We start from the raw sequence: 18,432 nt of genomic DNA on the forward strand, positions 1-18,432 counted from the left end.
TGCCAGAGGGCTACCCATTGCAACGCCATCGATCTGGAGGTAGTATTGATCTCTGAAGAGAAGGTAATTACCGTCCAAACAGTGTTCAATGAGAACAATATATTCCTTAGGCAACTCATGGTCACACAGATTGTTTTTAATCACCTCGATGCAATACTTGAGTGGAACGTTAGTAAAAAGTGACTCAACGTCGAAACTCACCATGTTATCTCCGGGTTCCAACCTCATACTCTTCACTATGTCCCTGAAATGAACCGAATCCTTCACGAAAGACGGTGTTTTCCCAACTAATGGTCGCAGCACTCCAGCAACATATGGTCTGCCTAAAATTCACAAAAGGAACATTCCTCTGAGGCCCATTGTGAGTCAAATTGACTCTCCGACATACAACTTGGCTAAACATGTTGCTGGAGTGCTGCGACCATTAGTTGGGAAAACACCGTCTTTCGTGAAGGATTCGGTTCATTTCAGGGACATAGTGAAGAGTATGAGGTTGGAACCCGGAGATAACATGGTGAGTTTCGACGTTGAGTCACTTTTTACTAACGTTCCACTCAAGTATTGCATCGAGGTGATTAAAAACAAGCTGTGTGACCATGAGTTGCCTAAGGAATATATTGTTCTCATTGAACACTGTTTGGACGGTAATTACCTTCTCTTCAGAGATCAGTACTACCTCCAGATCGATGGCGTTGCAATGGGTAGCCCTCTGGCACCGATAATTGCAAATATCTGGATGGAGCACTTTGAAGACCTAGCTTTAGCTACTGGACCATGTACTGTAAAGCTTTGGAAGAGGTACGTTGATGATGTTTTTTGCATTATTAATGGAGGTCAACAGGAAATAGAACAGTATGTTAATTACCTTAACTCAATCCATCCAAAAATAAAGTTCACCTACGAGATGGAGAAAAACAGATGTCTCGCATTTTTGGATGTGGAGATCAATTAAGTGAAGGAGGATGGTACATTATCCCACACTGTGTACAGAAAACCTACACACACTGACAGATATCTACACGCATCTTCTCACCATCATCCTCGGCATCTTCAATCTGTTATATCATCATTAACAAACAGAGCTCATAACCTTTGTGACCCTGAACATTTGCCCAAGGAGCTAACACATGTTCAGTAGGTACTTAGACGTAACGGGTATAAGGTGTCGAGGGGATTGAGAAGACAGAAGGAAAAAACGAGGTATCCAGAGGTGAACCGTCAAGCAGCATTTTTACCATACGTCAAAGGCGTAACGGACAAAACTGGAACAGAGCTAAGGAAATACTCCATTAAGACTGTGTATACTCCGTTACGTAAAATATCACAAGTACTTCGGTCACCAAAGGATTCCTTACCTTTCCAAACTCCTGGGGTTTATAAAATAGATTGTAGCTGTGGTAGTTCGTACATTGGCCAAACGAAATGGACTATTGGCGAAAGAGTGAAAGAGCACATAGCCGCAGTGAAAAATCGCCAGACAACTAAATCCGCGGTAGCAGAACATCTGCTCGATATGGGGACTAATCACTGGATGGAGCTATACGACCCTAAAATCCTCTCTACGGATCGTAATTACCACACGAGAGTAATACGTGAAGCCATTGAACTTAAAAAGTACAAAAATTTCAATCGTGAGGACGGATTTAAATTGTCGCCCGCCTGGAATCCAGTGATTAATAAGTGCAAACCGCGTGTGTCACCCGTGTCTATAAGTGTAAACCCGGATACAGTTAGTGCTGTGTGTCGCAGTGAACCTACTGACTTTCAGTGTATTGGAACACAAATATTGGACGTATTGGACAACTCGAGGGTAGTCGTAGAACCGACCGCCCGGTGCAAACGAAGACGTCGCGCTCCTGCAGTCCCCTCGTGACCACGGCCGAAACGTCGAGAAAAAGTATGTACTCGTAGTAGCATTACTACTTAAATAAGTCGCGTTAAGTCCCGATTAAAAAAAAATTAATTATAATGCAACGCGAAAGTTTAAAATGTTATGTGTCTAATACACATGTCGGAAGCGTAGTCAAGCCTATACAAGCTTAATCTGACACGCTCGAGCTTATCCCGAAATCCCCTCTTCCCCTCCCCAACGAATGTTTGTGACATTCCAGTCTATGTAACTTAGGTACGGTACTATCAAAGTTGATTCCTAGGCAGATGGGGGACCTACATAGGTCGGTCGCGTTACGTCAAACCCATCCGACCGATCACAGCTAACATTGAATTGACATAAGCCGACCACAAGACGTAGGTCCGTCAACTGCCTAGGAATCAATTTCCTCGATGGTACATTCACCTGAAAAGTAGAAACTTTTACTGGCCGCTATATATTTAAAACAATTTCTGAATATGCAATTTATTTTGTAATAACTCTTAAATAGCAATAACTTCGGTCCTCTATTTATACATTGTGTTATCATATTTTATCATCACTTGATAAGTGGATAACCGCAGCCGGCAAACCGCAACGAATCTGGACCACCCGCAGGCCGCAACTTTATGAAACAGTTATTCAGGGAGTAAAGGGAGGCAGAAATAACATTTTTATAATAATAAGTATTTATTTCTATAAAATATTGTAAGTGCTGGGAGTGAAGTTAGTAGTTCTTCAAACTGAAACCTGAAAACAAAATAAACGTTAAGTAGGCACTTGGATTAAAGCCTACACTAAAATGTTTAAATTTTATAAACATTTCGTGTTGATTTTCTAATTATTATTCTCGTTATAGATACAATTTGCATGATGGTAATCATATTATAATAAGAAAAAATAGTGACATTATTAGAAAGAAAGATATTTTTTTATTAAATAAAACGACAAGCGGCAAGCAACTTTTTATCAGTTATAAGGTGGCTAGTACCTAAAATATGAATGATTAGTTTACTTCAAAGCGTGAGTAGATCAGGCGCGCGCGACTGCAGCAGGTTGGCGGCGGCGTGCGCGGCGGCGCACCAGTCCGTAAGGCGGCGCGCGAGCTGCCCCGCCCCCGCGCGCCCCAGCGCACGCGCGCGCACCCAGCTCACCGTCACCGTCTCGTTCACCTGACACAACCAACATTATTATTGCACACGGCCATTATTGTTCCCGTTCAATCCAGAGCAAAGAGCTATCGAGAACATTCAGATGTGTGGTGTGCGGGCGGAATCGATGTCGCCTTACCGCATTCATCTCGCAGATAGTAATGAGGTGATAACTATACCCATACATGTGCTATATGATACTGACTCTAGGGGAACAGCATTAATTTAAAAAACATTGGTTTCCTCTTTGGAATTATTATTAAACTTTACACATACATGATCTGCAGTACTCATTTTCGGTTTGCAATCAAATAATAATAATTGACCTGAGTTGAAGAACATGATAAGTAACATTTTGTAACATACGTGGGTCACACTGAAAGTGTTTAGAACTAGCTAGTTAGAAGCATTACTAATGAAAACTTTTATTAAATTACAATTTTAGAACTCTTTGGTAACATAATCTGGTATATTACATTTATTTGTCATTTGTTTTGGTGAATTGGCGGCAAATCTAAAACTCTTGTTACACGTGAAAATGAACTTAACGCGAGAAAATTTTCAGTTAATGATTTTGTATGATTTTCGTTGTGGGCTTACTCAATAACAAAGCTTTGATAGGCTGCTATTACCATTTCATGATGAAGCCCCATCTCGTGTCACTATTTACAATTGGTTTAACGAGTTTAAACGTGGACGTAGCAATCTCACTGATGATCCGTGTGAGGGACGTCCTTTAACAGCGACTACTGAAGTTAACATTAGTGTTGTGCGACGCATGATAGAGGGAGATAAAAGAGTAACCTACCAGCAGATACTGGCAAGCCTAGGCATTGCTATGAGTCAAGTTCAACAAATATTACATGAACATTTAGGCGTCAGGAAGCTTTGTACCAGATGCATTCCCCATACTTTAATCGACGACCAGAAACGCCTTCACATGGACGGGTGTCGCCAAATGTTAGATAAGTTCAACGGCGGTGACTCAAATACTGTATTTGACAACCTCACAGGTGATGAAAGCTGGATTTATTGCTTCGAACCCGAAACCAAAAGACAATCAGCTCAAGGGGTGTTTCCTTTCGAGGTTTGGCCAACTAAGGTAAAGAAAGGAAGAAGTCAAGGCAAAAAGATGATTGCCTCATTATTTGGTCGGAAATGTAATTTTGCGACAGTTGTGCTGCTGAGATGAAAGGACAGTTACTGCAGAATGGTATGTCAATCGCTGTGTGCCTGTCGTCTTGGAAATATTTCGACAGCAGCGCCCTCGAAGCAGGACACTCCTTCACCACAACAATGCTTCAGCGCACTCCGCGAGACGGACTGTTGAATATTTGACTATGGCACGTGTTGAGATATTGAGCCATACGCCATGTAGTCCTGGCCTGGCGCCCTGCGGCTTTAATTTATTCCCAAGAAATAAAGATAAAATTCGAGGTACTCGCTTTACGAGCCCTGAAGATGCGATGAAAGCGTACGAAAATGCCACAGAAGAGGAATGCTAAGGAAGTCTGGGCCCACTGCTTTTTTCGGTGATTCCATCGAATGTGACGATGTGTAGAGCGGAACGGAGATTACTTCTAAAAACAATAAAAGCATTGGCAACTTTCTACATTAAGCCGTTTTTCATTTTCTAAACATTTTCAGTGTTACCTAGGTATCTAATCACCTGGCTAATATATCTAGCTACACATAAAATGTAGTTTTTTTCATTACAAATCATTTTTCCGGCCCTAAGGGCCAACGTGTACGGAGGAGACGAAAAATCGGAAATTTTATATTTTCTTCAATTTTGAATAGGCATTAATATTATGAATGCAGGAGTAGAACACCCGCGTGTCAATTCGCAATAGTTTTGATGCTACGAGCTACTAAAGTTTAGCATTTTTTTGCGGCCCGAAAGGGAAAATCCATGTTTCTCCAAAACTTTTACGTAATAAATAAAATTTTGTATACCACCTGAAAGCCTTATAAAAAAGGCATATTTCAAGTTTTTTTTCTGATTCGCTGTATCAATATTTTACAAACAATAAAATAAATTTTCATTTTTAGCTTTTTATTTTTTTTATCCAAAACTAAACAAAAGATGCAATCGAAAATATCGACAAATTAAATCGAAAAAAAATCGGTGTTCTACTCTCGCATTCATAATACTAATGCCCATTCAAAATTGAAGAGAAAAGAAAATTTCCGATTTTTCGTCTCCTCCGTACCTACACTGTGCAACGGTAAGTGTCTAAACACACTAGGCCGAAATTACGCGGCGTAAATTACGCATGATTACACCCGCAATGTATTTTAAATTACAGATGCCGAAATTCCGTCGCGAGCCGAACTTTCGTCGAGCATAAAAGTTTACATAACTTGGGCATAGTGTGTTTAGACACTAAAACTCGCGCGGGCGCACGCGCGCGTATGTATGTAAATGAAAAATAGTATGAGCAGCGTTGTCGCCCGCGTCCGCGCTCCGTCGCACGCGCCTGCGTTGCCCATACTATTTTTCATTTAAAACACGCGAGCGTGCGCCCGCGCGAGTTTTAGCGTTGGTCCTAATAGTCCGGGTTCCGTATAACTACTTTTTTTTATTACTATCAAGCTGATTTTTTGTGATAGATTCAAGATAATTTAGGGTTCTGTAATCAACGAAACTTGGTTGACTACGGAACCCTAACCAGCTGATTTTTTTGGTAGGTTAATAGTTATATAATTTAAGGGAGATCGCAGACGACTGACTTTTTGTGAGATCGAGTCTGTCGTCTGCGATCTCCCTCAGAGTTACATTGTCCTACAAATAGAGCAATCCATATTTTAGGACCATCAAATCAAAGTATTAAATCTTTTCTATCTCTGTCAGCTACCACTTTCAAGATTTTTCGCAAGCAAAATTATTGTTCGTTCATAAAAATGAAGCTACTCACAAAAAATTTGCTTGATTGAAAAAAACGACATTTTTTTTACTGTTAGTTATTGTGTTCTTTCACTTACGTCTTCAATAATTAGGGTCTGAAACATCTGGTACCCCAGATGATCCCCAGACCTACTAGGAATGTAATTTGGAGAGTCAATTTTTACTTTATTTCCTTCACTCAGTGTAGAGAGTCCATTAGACATTATTCATTAAGAACACACTTAGCTCATCCTCTGAGGATAAGAAGCCTAACTCGTGTATTGTATACCTGGTCGATGTGTCCCCTCAGCAGTTTCTCGGCCAGCGCCTTCATGACGAGCAGCTCCACCTCATCGTGAGGGACGCGCGCCTCCGCCGCGATCTCCGCGAACGTCAGCCGCCGCTGACCCGACGACCGGTTGAACGCCATCTGTGTGACACGAGCTCGGTGTAGTGAAATTGAACATTCTGGCTGAACTGTCGTCAGTGGTTGGTAATGAACTAATGACAAAGCGATTTACAAAACCTAATTTTAATTTATGTTAAAGTTTGTATGATATTTGTAAATGGACTCATAGATTTTTATATTCTGATGACTCAAGCAAGGATGTGTAAAGTCGTCTCCCATGTGACGACACTTTACAGTGGTGTCGGTTCTGAGTTTAGTTGCGCGAATTAAAAACAGCGCTTGCACTGTGTTTCGCCGAGTGAGTGAGTTTACCGGAGGCCCAATCCCCTACACTATTTCTTTCTCTACCCTCCCCTGTTCCCTCTGAAAAGGCCGGTAACGCACCTGCAGCTCTTCTGATGCTGCGAGTGTCCATGGGCGACGGAAGTTGCTTTCCATCAGGTGACCCGTTTGCTTGTTTGCCGTTTGCTTATTAAAAAAAAAAAGGTTACCTCCATCAGACACAGAATAGCTATCTTCTTTCTGAGCTCATTGTCAGCTCTCTGAAGGTCTGGGTTTTGTACTTGGCTCCTGTAAGTAAACAAAATGTGATTATTAACCCATCAAGCCCCAAGCGGACCCCGGCGGCCGCATAACAATTGAATATACATTATCTGTGATTCTCACGAACAAAGCATTAAAACATGCCACAGGTTTCTAAACTGTGAAAAAGTTTTAATTAAAACCAACTTTGGGAATGTGCTTTATTCCATATTCTCAAAATCCGTTGCTTGTGTGCCGAGTGTGAGTTTTTTGTTTCACATTCGATCGTGAACGCGTTTGGCGTTTACTAAGATTTTGTATGGGATTTGTACAGCGCCACCTAGCGATTCTACGCTGACAAACCGAAATGTGGTTTGGCGGGCTATTAGATTAAGTTTTTGAATACTTTCAATAAAGGATTTTATTATTATTATTACTAACGACCCGCCCCGGCGTCGCACGGGTATAAAATACCTATATAGACACTGAAAAAATGATTAATATCGATAGCCTTACCCTTCACGACGTGGTCTACTTCTTATCTGTGCCAAATAACATTTTTTTTTTTGCTGAATGCAGGTCAAGTAGCCCTGATGTCACTGCGACCCTTGAGGATCTATTGTGACTCCTTCGCATTAGAGTACCGCCAAATAACATAAAAATTGCTCCAGTAGTTCGCGAGATAAGCCCTTTCAAATAATTTCCCTCGTTTTTTTTTTCACATTCTACTATTAGTCTTAGCGTGATAAAATATAGCATTTATCCTTCCTCAATAAATGGGCTATCTAACACTAAAAGAATTTTTCAAATCGGACCAGTAGTTCCTGAGATTAGCGCGTTCAAGTTAGCCCTTTCAAATAATTTCCCCCGTTTTTTTCCACATTTTCCTCTATTTCTTCGCTCCTATTAATCTTAGCGTGATAAAATATATATTTATAGGCCTATAGCCTTCCTCGATAAAAGGGCTATCTAACACTGAAAGAATCATCAAAATCAGTTGCATATTTTTAAAGATTAAAGGGAACAAAGGGACATGAGGGAAAAAAGTGACTTTGTTTTATAATAATATGTATAGATTATCACGGGAGTGAGCCCAGCTCAGTGAGTAATCCCATAAAACATCTTAGTAAACGCCAAACGCGTTCACGATCGAATGTAAAACAAAAAACTCACACTCGGCACACTGGCAGCAGTTGCTAAAGTAAAAGCAAATGATTACAATTTTTAGGTTTATTTAAAAATTACCTGATCTTCTCAAAGGCCACAATATCACCAGATGCAACAGCTTTGACCAGCTCGCACGCCCAGGCATCTGGAGTTCCTTGCAGAGACTCCAAAATAGGATGAGCTAGCTACAGTAATAAGACAATAAAAAAATTTTAAAGGCCTGACCTAGAAAACAAACTGTATTTCATTTTTATTTACTCACTATAATATTTGTAATAAAAGACTTTGATATTGAAATTACTTTCGGGTGTCTCAGACTAGACATACTCACAATAATTAGTAATTTTATTAATTTTACGATGATAATTAAAAAATCTGCGTAACAGAGGCCGACCCAAGAATAGGTGGCGAACTAGATGCGTTTGATAAAGAGTGGCCAACAACATCACAGGATCGTGAACTTTGGAAAGAAAGAGGGGAGGTCTTTGCACAGCAGTGGGTGTTCCACTGCTGGGCTGATAATAATAATAATTAAAAAATAAACAACATTTACCAGCTCTCCAAGATCATACACAGAGGGAGCCAGCACAGCAGCTAAGGCCAGTCTCAACGCACAAGCTCTCCTCTCAGGCAAGTCCAGAGCCTGGCCACCGTCTGCACAACCCACGTAGCGAAGTGCAGCACGGTAGTAGCGGGCTAGAGGACCTCGAACTCTGTAAGAAAAAGGTTGAGTATCAATTTTTACCCAACAATGATGCATATATAAAAAGATGATTTTGGCAGTTTTTATATTGCATGTTTACACCACATACAAGTTTAATTTTAATTATTTCTTTTATAAAATCTGTGATTGTTAACATATTAATCCTTCGATTGTAGATTCTTGGAAATACTATTGTATTCTATTGTTGTTGCTGGTGTCCTTATGGAGCTGGAAGGATTAATATCAAAGTGCTATTGACTATAGCTAAACACAGATAATACCAAATTCATCCCAAAAACTAGGTGATACACACCTAATTTAGTCCTCAGTTTGAAATTAATATAAAATCAATATAATACACTTGCATGCAAAAAAATAGACCCACCTCTCTCCTTATGATTCAAACGGTAATAACTCAAGAAATATAATAAGTATAAATTATTGTTGGTATCGTTTTAAAGGTAGTACAATAAGGATTTAATTAATGCTATAGTTATTGTAACTGTAAATCGTTTACTAATTCTACAGCCTTAAAACAAAAACCAGTCAGTTTGGCATAACATTTCAGTAGGCGATTAATGACATCTTCTTCTTCTTTTTTATTAATGGCTCCTTTGTGAGTTGCCAGTATCAGTGTTTTTCTTGTAAAAAACACTAACAAATTGATTTCAATAGCTCGTAGTGCCACCCATTACCCTAATTTAGGTTTCTATCCGGGTTTTCCTTGACCTTATCAAAGTTTCATACTCCTGGGCGATACTATGCCGATCTTCTTGTACAGCCACCCGGAGGTCCTAAAGGGTATCTGCGGCAAGAGTCCGGGCCCTGACCCTCCTTTTGAGTTCTCCCCATGGGTGCTCAATAGGATTAAGGTTAGGACTCTTTGCTGGCCAGTCCAAACCCGAAATTTCGACGTCGGAGAGAATATATTGACGAACTTTCGCAGCAACGTGCGGTCAAGCATTGTTCTACATCAATATGAAACCTTCATCAACAAACCAGCACATGGCACCGCATGTTGTCCCAGTACGCTCTGAATGTAGCGATAGGTACTCAAAGTGCCAAGGCGCGGCCCGGTTACGAACTCAAGATTGGTTTATGCATCAAAAGAAATCTCGCCCCATACAGTCCCCGAACACCTACCAAATGGAAGCCTTTCGTCAATGCACGCCTGCGCAAATCATTCTCCTTATCTACAGTATGCTTTTCTGCAGCCATCGTTACCATAAAGACTGATTTAGCTTTCATCAGAAAAGAACACAACCCGCCGTTGCTCCAATGACAAATCAACATGAGAACGTGCGAAACTAAGCTGCGCTTGACTGTGTGCTGGGGCTAATTTTGGACCGTTAGCGAGTTTTTGTGAAGTCAAACAGCTGCCTGCAAGTCTTCGTCGTACAGTCTACTCAATTACTGTAACTCATCGGACTTCTCTTGGCCGTCGTTGCACTTGAACTGAAATGAGATGTCGATTCCGCAAGGACGCTCAAATGTAGCCCAATGTCTTCCTGAACATGGTCGCATGGTAAAGTTTAGAGTCTCTAGAATACTTCGGTATACTCTTGTAAACGAAGTTCGACTTAAATTAAGACTTCTAGCTACAACTCGTTGTCTAAATTCAGCTCTTAGCAAAGCCTCTGTTTGAAAGGCTTTATTTGGAGTAATATCCATTTTGCCACAAAGAAATTACGTTTAAAATGAAGTTAAATGAACAATAAATCAATAAAAATCGAAACAAAACAAAAACAATAAGATTTGACCGATTTTTTATACAGAACAAAACCGTTCAATTAACGATTAAAAAACTGAGTGATGGGGGTGCTTAGTGATTTGTGTCGTTTGTAGTCAAGCATGTTGGTTTTAGAAAATGTATAGTACACGTACACATTCCCTATCATATTAACTCGCATTATTAATAAAAAGAAATAATAAATAACTATAACTTTTTAAGATATAGCGACTTGAACAGAAATGCGCGGGGTGGGTCGATTTTTTTGCACGCAAGTGTATATAATGTTACCTGTAGTACTCAGAGGCTAATTTGTAGAATCGACCATGAACCGGAGTAACTCCGTCAGCATCTTCTAGAGTATTCTCCAGCTCCTCGATTATCTTCTCTGTGGCGTCATAATCATTTAAATCCTCAAGATATATCTGTCCTTGTAACACCTGCAATGCATGTATTTTTGTTATATTTCAGTTAATTTGTGTTATTTAGTAACTTTCACAGTAATATGTATTTGTAGATTTGTGTTAATCATACAGGTAACAAGATTATTACAAAAATGAATTATAATTTACACCACAATCACAAACCATTTCTGCAGGAAAATTTTAACACTCAGACCTAATAAAAAGTTTTATTTGGTCTGAGTTTTAACAATTCTTTACAGATTCATATTTTAACAATAACAATGGATAGAGAATACTGGAGGAGTCAATTTTCCATAATTATTATTATCTACACAATAACAATTTAATTATAACACAGGGAACTTACTTTACACAGGGCAAGAGCCTCATCGTTCATCTTCACCTTGGTCTCCACCTTCTCCAGGAAAGCAATGGCCTCCTTCTTGTTGCTGTACTGTTTTACAACATGAGCGATTATTTCAACCAGAGACAAAGGATTTATTCTGTAAAAAGATTTTAACTTTGTAGACAGTTTAACGATATTAATTGTATTACATGCTTATCATCTTCAATAATTAAAAACTATTGTTTTGAGACCATTTCTAGATATCGGCTAACTTCAATTTGCGAATGAAAAGAAGATTGTAACAATACTTACTTATTCTCAAATGTGGTTAGGAAGTTGTTGTACAGTTGAATTAGGTTATCATCTTTCTGTAGGGAAGGTTTGACGACAAGTTCTTGTAGTTTTAATGTGAGTTGGTGCCATAATCTGAAATCAGAGTCAACAATAATGTTTGTTACTTAGAACAACGAATATCATACCGATTGTAGCTGGTTTTATTACTTTTTATTGTAAAGTTCTTCAAGTTTTTCCCATTCTGCAGCTAATTCAGGGTCGCTCGTTTGTTTTTTGTACAGAAAATCGTGAACATCAATAACTGCATACTTTACAGAAGCCATGTTTCAAAAATTCTGAGCGTTCGGCACAGATTACTTATATTTGGTAATGAATTGAAGTTTTTACTTTCTGCAGACTGCAAGTCATCTGTCAAATATATTTTTTTAATCTCTTCTAGGCTGCAAGCAAAACATATAGTCCGTCAAGAAAGTTAAGAAATGAAAAAGTGGCAACATTGTAGTGTCATCCCTTTTTTGTAGATTGATTTGAAAGGGATGACACTACGATGTTGCCACTTTTTAATTTCTTTACTTTCTTGACAGACTATAGACCCTGTATTCGTACCATAGACTTAATATATAGGTTTATGATTCGTACAAAGGTTGAGCGCCATCTATCAGCGAAAAGCCGCAACATGTGTTTCCATTAACTTAGAACTAGGTGGCGCTAAATGTTCAATAACGAAAGTTAAAGCATTCTGCCGATAACAAGTCGCATTCACATCCGCACTAGATGGCGTTGTAGTTACAGAATAATCTTTTAAAATTAATATATTCTTTTTTTACGGCATATTCATGTCTACAATTGAAAAAAGCCTTATATAAAATGAAATTGTGCTCAAATAACTATTTATCCGAAATGTAAATTGAATGATAGTAATTGACTAGTACATAATATTATGCTCAATACTATCAATTAATTATTAAAGCTTCTGCTCTTTTTATAAGAATTGTTAATTTTGTATAATATATTAATTGATAACATCATCTGATATTTCAAACATTTTGCATTATTTTCATTTCTTAAGCTCTACATTCTACAAACTTAGACCTCGGTTTGTTAGACTGAGTGAATAATAACATGGTAATGGATACTGTAAGCTTAAAATCATTATTCAGATAATTGTTAAGTTTGTTACAAATTTAATAATAGGTATCAATCCTTAAAAAATAAATATTTAAGCTGTTAAGTGGTTACTGGTTCTTAACCTAGTAGGGACCGTTCCTCTTTTATGTATTGCCGTGGACCTCCAACTTAATAAATAAGAATGATACTTAAGATAATAATAGATATACTTAAATGGAAAGTACTTACATAGATGCTTCTTAGGACCAAAAGTAGTCTCCTATTCAGGGTGTGTCCCTTATATTATAGTTTACTGTGAAAGTAGCAACGCTGTAGGAGCAAAATCACACTAAAGTATTACACCCTGTATATTGTTTATATCGGCTTCAAGTTGCAACTTTTGGAGAATAATAAAAACTTAGTAAGTATGTGACAAAGTAACAAGTATGTTACAAATAAAAGTGAATTAGAGCTTGTAAAAAATAAAGTAGTTTGCCGTCACAGTTAAAATTCTATAACTCAAAAAGTAAATTGTAGGCCATTCATTTTGGAAGTCTAATTTGTCTAGAAGCAGACTACACAATAATTCATCTTGTAATTATTACCTAAGTAGGACAATAAGGACATACCTAATCACATAGGCAACAAATAAAATATCATTATTTGTCGTATAGAGGTATATTTATTAATTATAATATTACAATTTATGAAAACAAACACGTTTATGTACAGCAATATAGCTCTCATTAAATTCGTTCTCAGTAAATTTATTATTTTAAATTACAAATAAATATTTTCGATTAGGCAATATCCGATACCAGCAGTATAATAATTGCAAAAATTACCGCGGCTCTTGAGTAAAAAAACTTGCGACAAGGTCACATAATAACGAGATTGTAGGTACTAGTTGTGGTCTCAATAATTATTATTAAAAACATATTAAAGCCTAAATTATTGCTGTGAAGGTAATTTATAAATTATATATTATTATGTATCTAATTACATCTTATAAGAACGAGTCATTTTGTGGTGAATATTTCGACACTTCTAATAGGGAATACTCGTATTACGCAAAGCTCGGTACAAGCGCAGTAAATATTATAATGCAACCAAAATCCGAAGTTTGTACCTCATGTCTGTACTACTATACTAGTACAGGTAGTGTTTATTAGAAGGAGCTTTCTTTAATTTGACATTTTCCTCTTATGAAAGATTTAAATGTAAATAAAATCGACCAAGTGCGAGTCGGACTCGCGCACGAATGGTTCCGTACCGTTATAGAGCAAAAGCAAGCCACAAATTGTGTTTTTTGTATGGGAGCCCCCCTTATTTTTTTATTTTATTTTAATAAGTATTATTATTAATTATAAAAGTACACATATAATAAAGGATTTTATAAAAAATTCAATTACCATTATTGAAATCGAGCAAAAAAGGCCACAAAATCAAGTTTCTTGTATGGAAGCCCCCCTTCATTATTAATTTTATTTTGTTTTTAGTATTTGTTGTTAAAACGGCAACAGAAATACACAATCTGTGAAAATTTCAGAAGTCTAGCTATAGCGGTTTTTGAGATACAGCCTGCTGACAGACAGACGGACAGACAGATAACAAAGTCTTAGTTATTACTAAGACTTTGTTGTCTGTCTGTCCGTCCCGTCCCGTTTTTACCCTTTGCGTACGGAACCCTAAAAAGAGAGAGAGACAAGCCTATCTATATGCAATCTATCTATCGTAAAAAGTTTTCAGATCACATTCAAGCCAAGCCCTACCTATCTTGTAATTTAAAATCCACATTCAGTGACTGTATTAATAGCTTTGTCTATTTTATTATTATTATTATAGTGGCTTGGCAATGAGCACAGTTTGTCAAAATATAATGTAATTTGGACATTATGCTAGTTTTAATGCTTGCTCCTAGTGGCCGAAATTCTAAATCCCTAGCTTTGTTAACATAGAAGATAAAGGGGGTGTTAAATTAGTAACGAAACAGCCGAGCCATACATATTTACTGATATGTTGAATTTGTTTAAATTAGAGTCAGTAGAGTTAGGCCGTGTAGATTCAGAAGCTTGGCTCTAAACCTTATATGGTCATCTCGGCAACATTTTACAAGAAATGATTTTGGTGGGATTTCATTTCTTTTTGTAAGTTGGTTCTTGTAAGTACTTATTTAAAGGTTTTTTAGTTACTTAGACAGTAACAGTCCCGTGTAAACTCTTATGTCCTAATTCATAAAATTGGCGAAAGTCCCCCCCCCCCCCCCCCCCCCTTTAGATATTCATAAAATCTATAGTATTAGATCTATTCAATTGAGACTCTGTATGTTTAATAAGTCTATTGATGACATAATATCCTCTACGAGGATTAAAAATAATCGGCCAAGTGCGAGTGGGACTTGCACACGAAGGGTTCCGTACTGTAATTATATAGCAAAAGTAGGCCAAAAATTGTGTTTTTTGTATGGGAGCCCCCTTAAATTTTTATTTTATTTAAATATTATTATGAATTATTAAAGTGCACATATAATTAAGGCTTTTGTGAAAGTTTCAAGTGCCTACCTGTTGTCACCATTGATACCGAGCAAAAAATGTTTGAAAAGTCACGTTTGTTGTATGAGAGCCCCCCTTAAATATTTAATTTATTTTGTTTTCAGTATTTGTTGTTATAGCAGCAACAGAAATACCGTTCTTGAGTTACAGCCTGGAGACAGACGGACAGACATCGAAGTCTCAGTAATAGGGTCCCGTTTTTACCCTTTGGGTACGGAACCCTAAAAACGACGAAACACTTCGAGAAAAGGTAGGTAGTGCCCTTGCGCTTCGCTTGGCTCGTCTCGGCGGGTGCTCTACCGTGCACCCAGATACATGGCGTAACAAAACTAATGTGATTTTTGTGATTTGTATGGGCAAGCGCCGATGCCGCGTCATGAATGTTTCCATACAAAGGTGAAAAAAAAGTTACTCTTTCACAGTGATCTCTATAATATAGGGAACCCATACACCTCCAAAAGTATTATCACTTAGTTTTGTTACATTCTGTATATTATAATAAGATATAGATAACTCGAGCTTGCTTGACCCCCTGGTAGAGTAACCCCTAAACGTGATATTAGACTGTATAGCTTGTCCTTAATACCTAAAGATTTTTAAGACAAATTTACTTTGCCTTAAAAAGCAAAATCAAAACTATATGGAGATCAACGTGTTTTTCAACATTTTTCATAATAATATAACACGACCCCTCTATGGGGTGTCATGAAAAATGTTGAAAAATTAATACTTATATATTTTTTCGTGTATTTTCTTTAACGACATTTTCTTCTTTTTCTTTGAACTAACACTTGCCCACAGCAATAACTAGAATACGACTAAAATAATTAGGTATACGTACAGCTAAAATGTATATTTTATAATCGACTTCCAAAAAGAAGGAGGTTATAATAATTATGTTCGTCTGTTTGTAATATTATTATTTTTTATGTGTTTATTTCACTTTAAATGTAGTTATGTAGTTTGTTACTAATAATAATATGTGCTGGGTGAATCTCCTGAAGAGGCTTAGTCATGGCTTAGTAAGCCCCATTTTTAAAAATCGGTCAAGTGCGAGTTGGACTCGCGCACGAAGGGTTCCGTGCCACAATATACTATAGAGCAAAAACAGGCTAAAGTTGTGTTTTTCCCCTTCCCCCTTCATTATTTAATTTATTTAAATTTTATTATAAATTATTAAATTAAACTGAGTATTTCGTGAATATTTCAAGTGCCTATGTATTACCGTTATTGATATCGAGCAATAAAATGCAAAAAAAAATACGTTTGTTGTATGGGAGCCCCCCTTAAACATTTAATTTATCTTGTTTTTTGTATTTGTTGTTATCTCTGAAATTTTCAGAAGTCTAGCTGTAGCTGTTCATGAGTTACAGACTGGAGACAGACGGACAGACATGAAAGTCTCAGTAATAGGGTCCCGTTTTTACCCTTTGGGTACAGAACCCTAAAACACGTCTTGTTCAGTCATTCGGTATTTTAATTAGTAAGACAGGTAAGTTCACCGTCACCCATACCTACTAATGTAGTATTTCTAGACTCTAAATACTACATAAGTAGGTATGGGTGAACTACCAAAGTACAACGTACCGTCTAACTTATTTAATAAACTAATAAATATTGTATAGTATATTTTTTAATTTTTATTTGGACATTGCTTAAATATAAAATATACGAAATTAGAGATTTAGATAAAAAAAATCATTAAGTATTTTTGATATTAAGTACCTTGTAATACGTATTGATTTATAAATATAAATTGTGTAAAATAACTCAAAGAGACAATGGCAATGTGCTTAGGGCTTTCTAAACACTCAGTGACTCAACTGTACCAAAATGCAGAGGTCCAGCCTGTGACGTATTTGATTGATATTATATGCAAACACCTACTAGCTTCTACTGAGGAAGGTATTTAATAAATATTATTATTACAAGGTTCTATTTGGTTGTGTCTCTGTCGTCGTCGTTGCGTTGCCTCGCGAGTCGCGACATGAAATGTAGAATTCGCATATCGCATAGTTGGGGGAGAAATAAGAGCATTTTCCAGATTTTTCTCCGACGAACTTAATAAAAATCTAGGTGCGGCGACGACGGGCAAGAGCCGGTCGAGGTGGTGCGGCGGTCGACTGCGGTCGACGGTTGACGGTAGGATGCTTCATTTGGGCTGCGAGGTCGGCTCGGCAAGGTCAGTCGCGCGCTCGCCCGCCATTTGGTCTGCGCCCGCCGTCCGCGCCGCCGCTCCCGGCGAGCCGGCCGGCGTCCCGGGTGCCCGGCGCGACCCCCGGCCCGCCGCCCCGGCCCGGCGCCGGCCGCGCACCTCGCCCGCCGCGCCGCGCCCGCCAGGCCGCGCGCGCGCCGCACCGGTCGCGGTAGGCCTAAATACACGGCGAGCGCACGATTACGCGAAAAATTTGCAAAAATCTCCCGCTTAAATGTCCGATAAGATTCTTATAGGCCTATTTAGACAGCGACTTTTCCGCGTTCCTCGGACGTCGTTCTCCGGGATTGTGGTGACTTTTTGCGGAAAATTGACGAAAATTATCGATTTATCGAGGATTTAGTGAAGTGACAGTGCGCCGGCGCGAGCGCCTCGGCCGCGTCTCCCTCTCGTGTGTGTTATTTGGATATTTTTCGTCGCGATTCCTGTACTCGGTGAGTCCACAATTTACTTCATCTATATAAATATTATTCACATTATAATAATTTACCTGGTTTCCGCTAAACCCAAACCGAAAGAGTCGCGCGTACAGTTTTCGGCGCGCGAACCGATGCTAGTTTTGGCGAAGCTGTCTGAACTTTGAGGCAATTTTAACGTAAATCACTACTAACTAGTAACCTCAATGTGACAAAAGACATAAAATGAGTTCCTATTCAGTCGAAGCGAGTCGTCGCAAATGAGGAACTCTACCAATCCGGCCGCAATTGGTCGCGGATGTGGAGTACGTTCTAGAGATTTCCGTGCTAGAACTTTACTATTATTTTGTATTTGAAAGCGACAAATAGGTTTGAATAGTAAAAATGTACTTCACGGAGGGTCTGTGTATACAATTTTAGACACGAACCCACCACGATTGGCCTCAAAACATTTCTCCGTACGATTTGGTGGGGCTCAAAAGGGTAGCGAGGCTGGTCGACCCGGTGGGCGAGGTCTCCTGCGAGGTTATTTTATTTTGCTCAATGGGTCTACTGGACTGCCTGCTACCATTTGATAGGCAAGGAGGAGTAGGTATGACCAGAGTATTACTGTTACACGTGTAGAGCATCTCGTCCGAGCTTCGACGTCATGAACAAACA

General features: G+C 38.4%; 1 protein-coding gene across 2 annotated transcripts; it reads right to left on the reverse strand.

The window, feature by feature from the left end:
- Nucleotides 1–2,546: 2,546 nt before the first annotated feature.
- LOC121727434 (26S proteasome non-ATPase regulatory subunit 13) lies at nucleotides 2,547–11,848 on the reverse strand. Of its 2 annotated transcripts, none has more exons than XM_042115291.1 (10): nucleotides 11,690–11,848; nucleotides 11,501–11,614; nucleotides 11,210–11,345; nucleotides 10,730–10,878; nucleotides 8,560–8,719; nucleotides 8,085–8,191; nucleotides 6,809–6,887; nucleotides 6,198–6,338; nucleotides 2,862–3,042; nucleotides 2,547–2,620 (listed from the first exon to the last, which is right to left on the reverse strand). In XM_042115291.1, the coding sequence occupies exons 1-9, from the start codon at nucleotides 11,803–11,805 to the stop codon at nucleotides 2,887–2,889; spliced, it is 1,158 nt and encodes a 385-aa protein (XP_041971225.1). In that variant the 5' UTR covers nucleotides 11,806–11,848; the 3' UTR covers nucleotides 2,547–2,620; nucleotides 2,862–2,886. The 2 variants fall into 2 exon arrangements, with proteins under 2 accessions (XP_041971225.1, XP_041971223.1); XM_042115289.1 differs by having other exon boundaries at nucleotides 2,886–3,042; nucleotides 11,690–11,847.
- Nucleotides 11,849–18,432: the final 6,584 nt, after the last annotated feature.

Source organism: Aricia agestis, chromosome 5 (assembly GCF_905147365.1).
Source record: "Aricia agestis chromosome 5, ilAriAges1.1, whole genome shotgun sequence".
In the NCBI taxonomy this organism is placed as follows: Eukaryota; Metazoa; Arthropoda; class Insecta; order Lepidoptera; family Lycaenidae; genus Aricia; species Aricia agestis.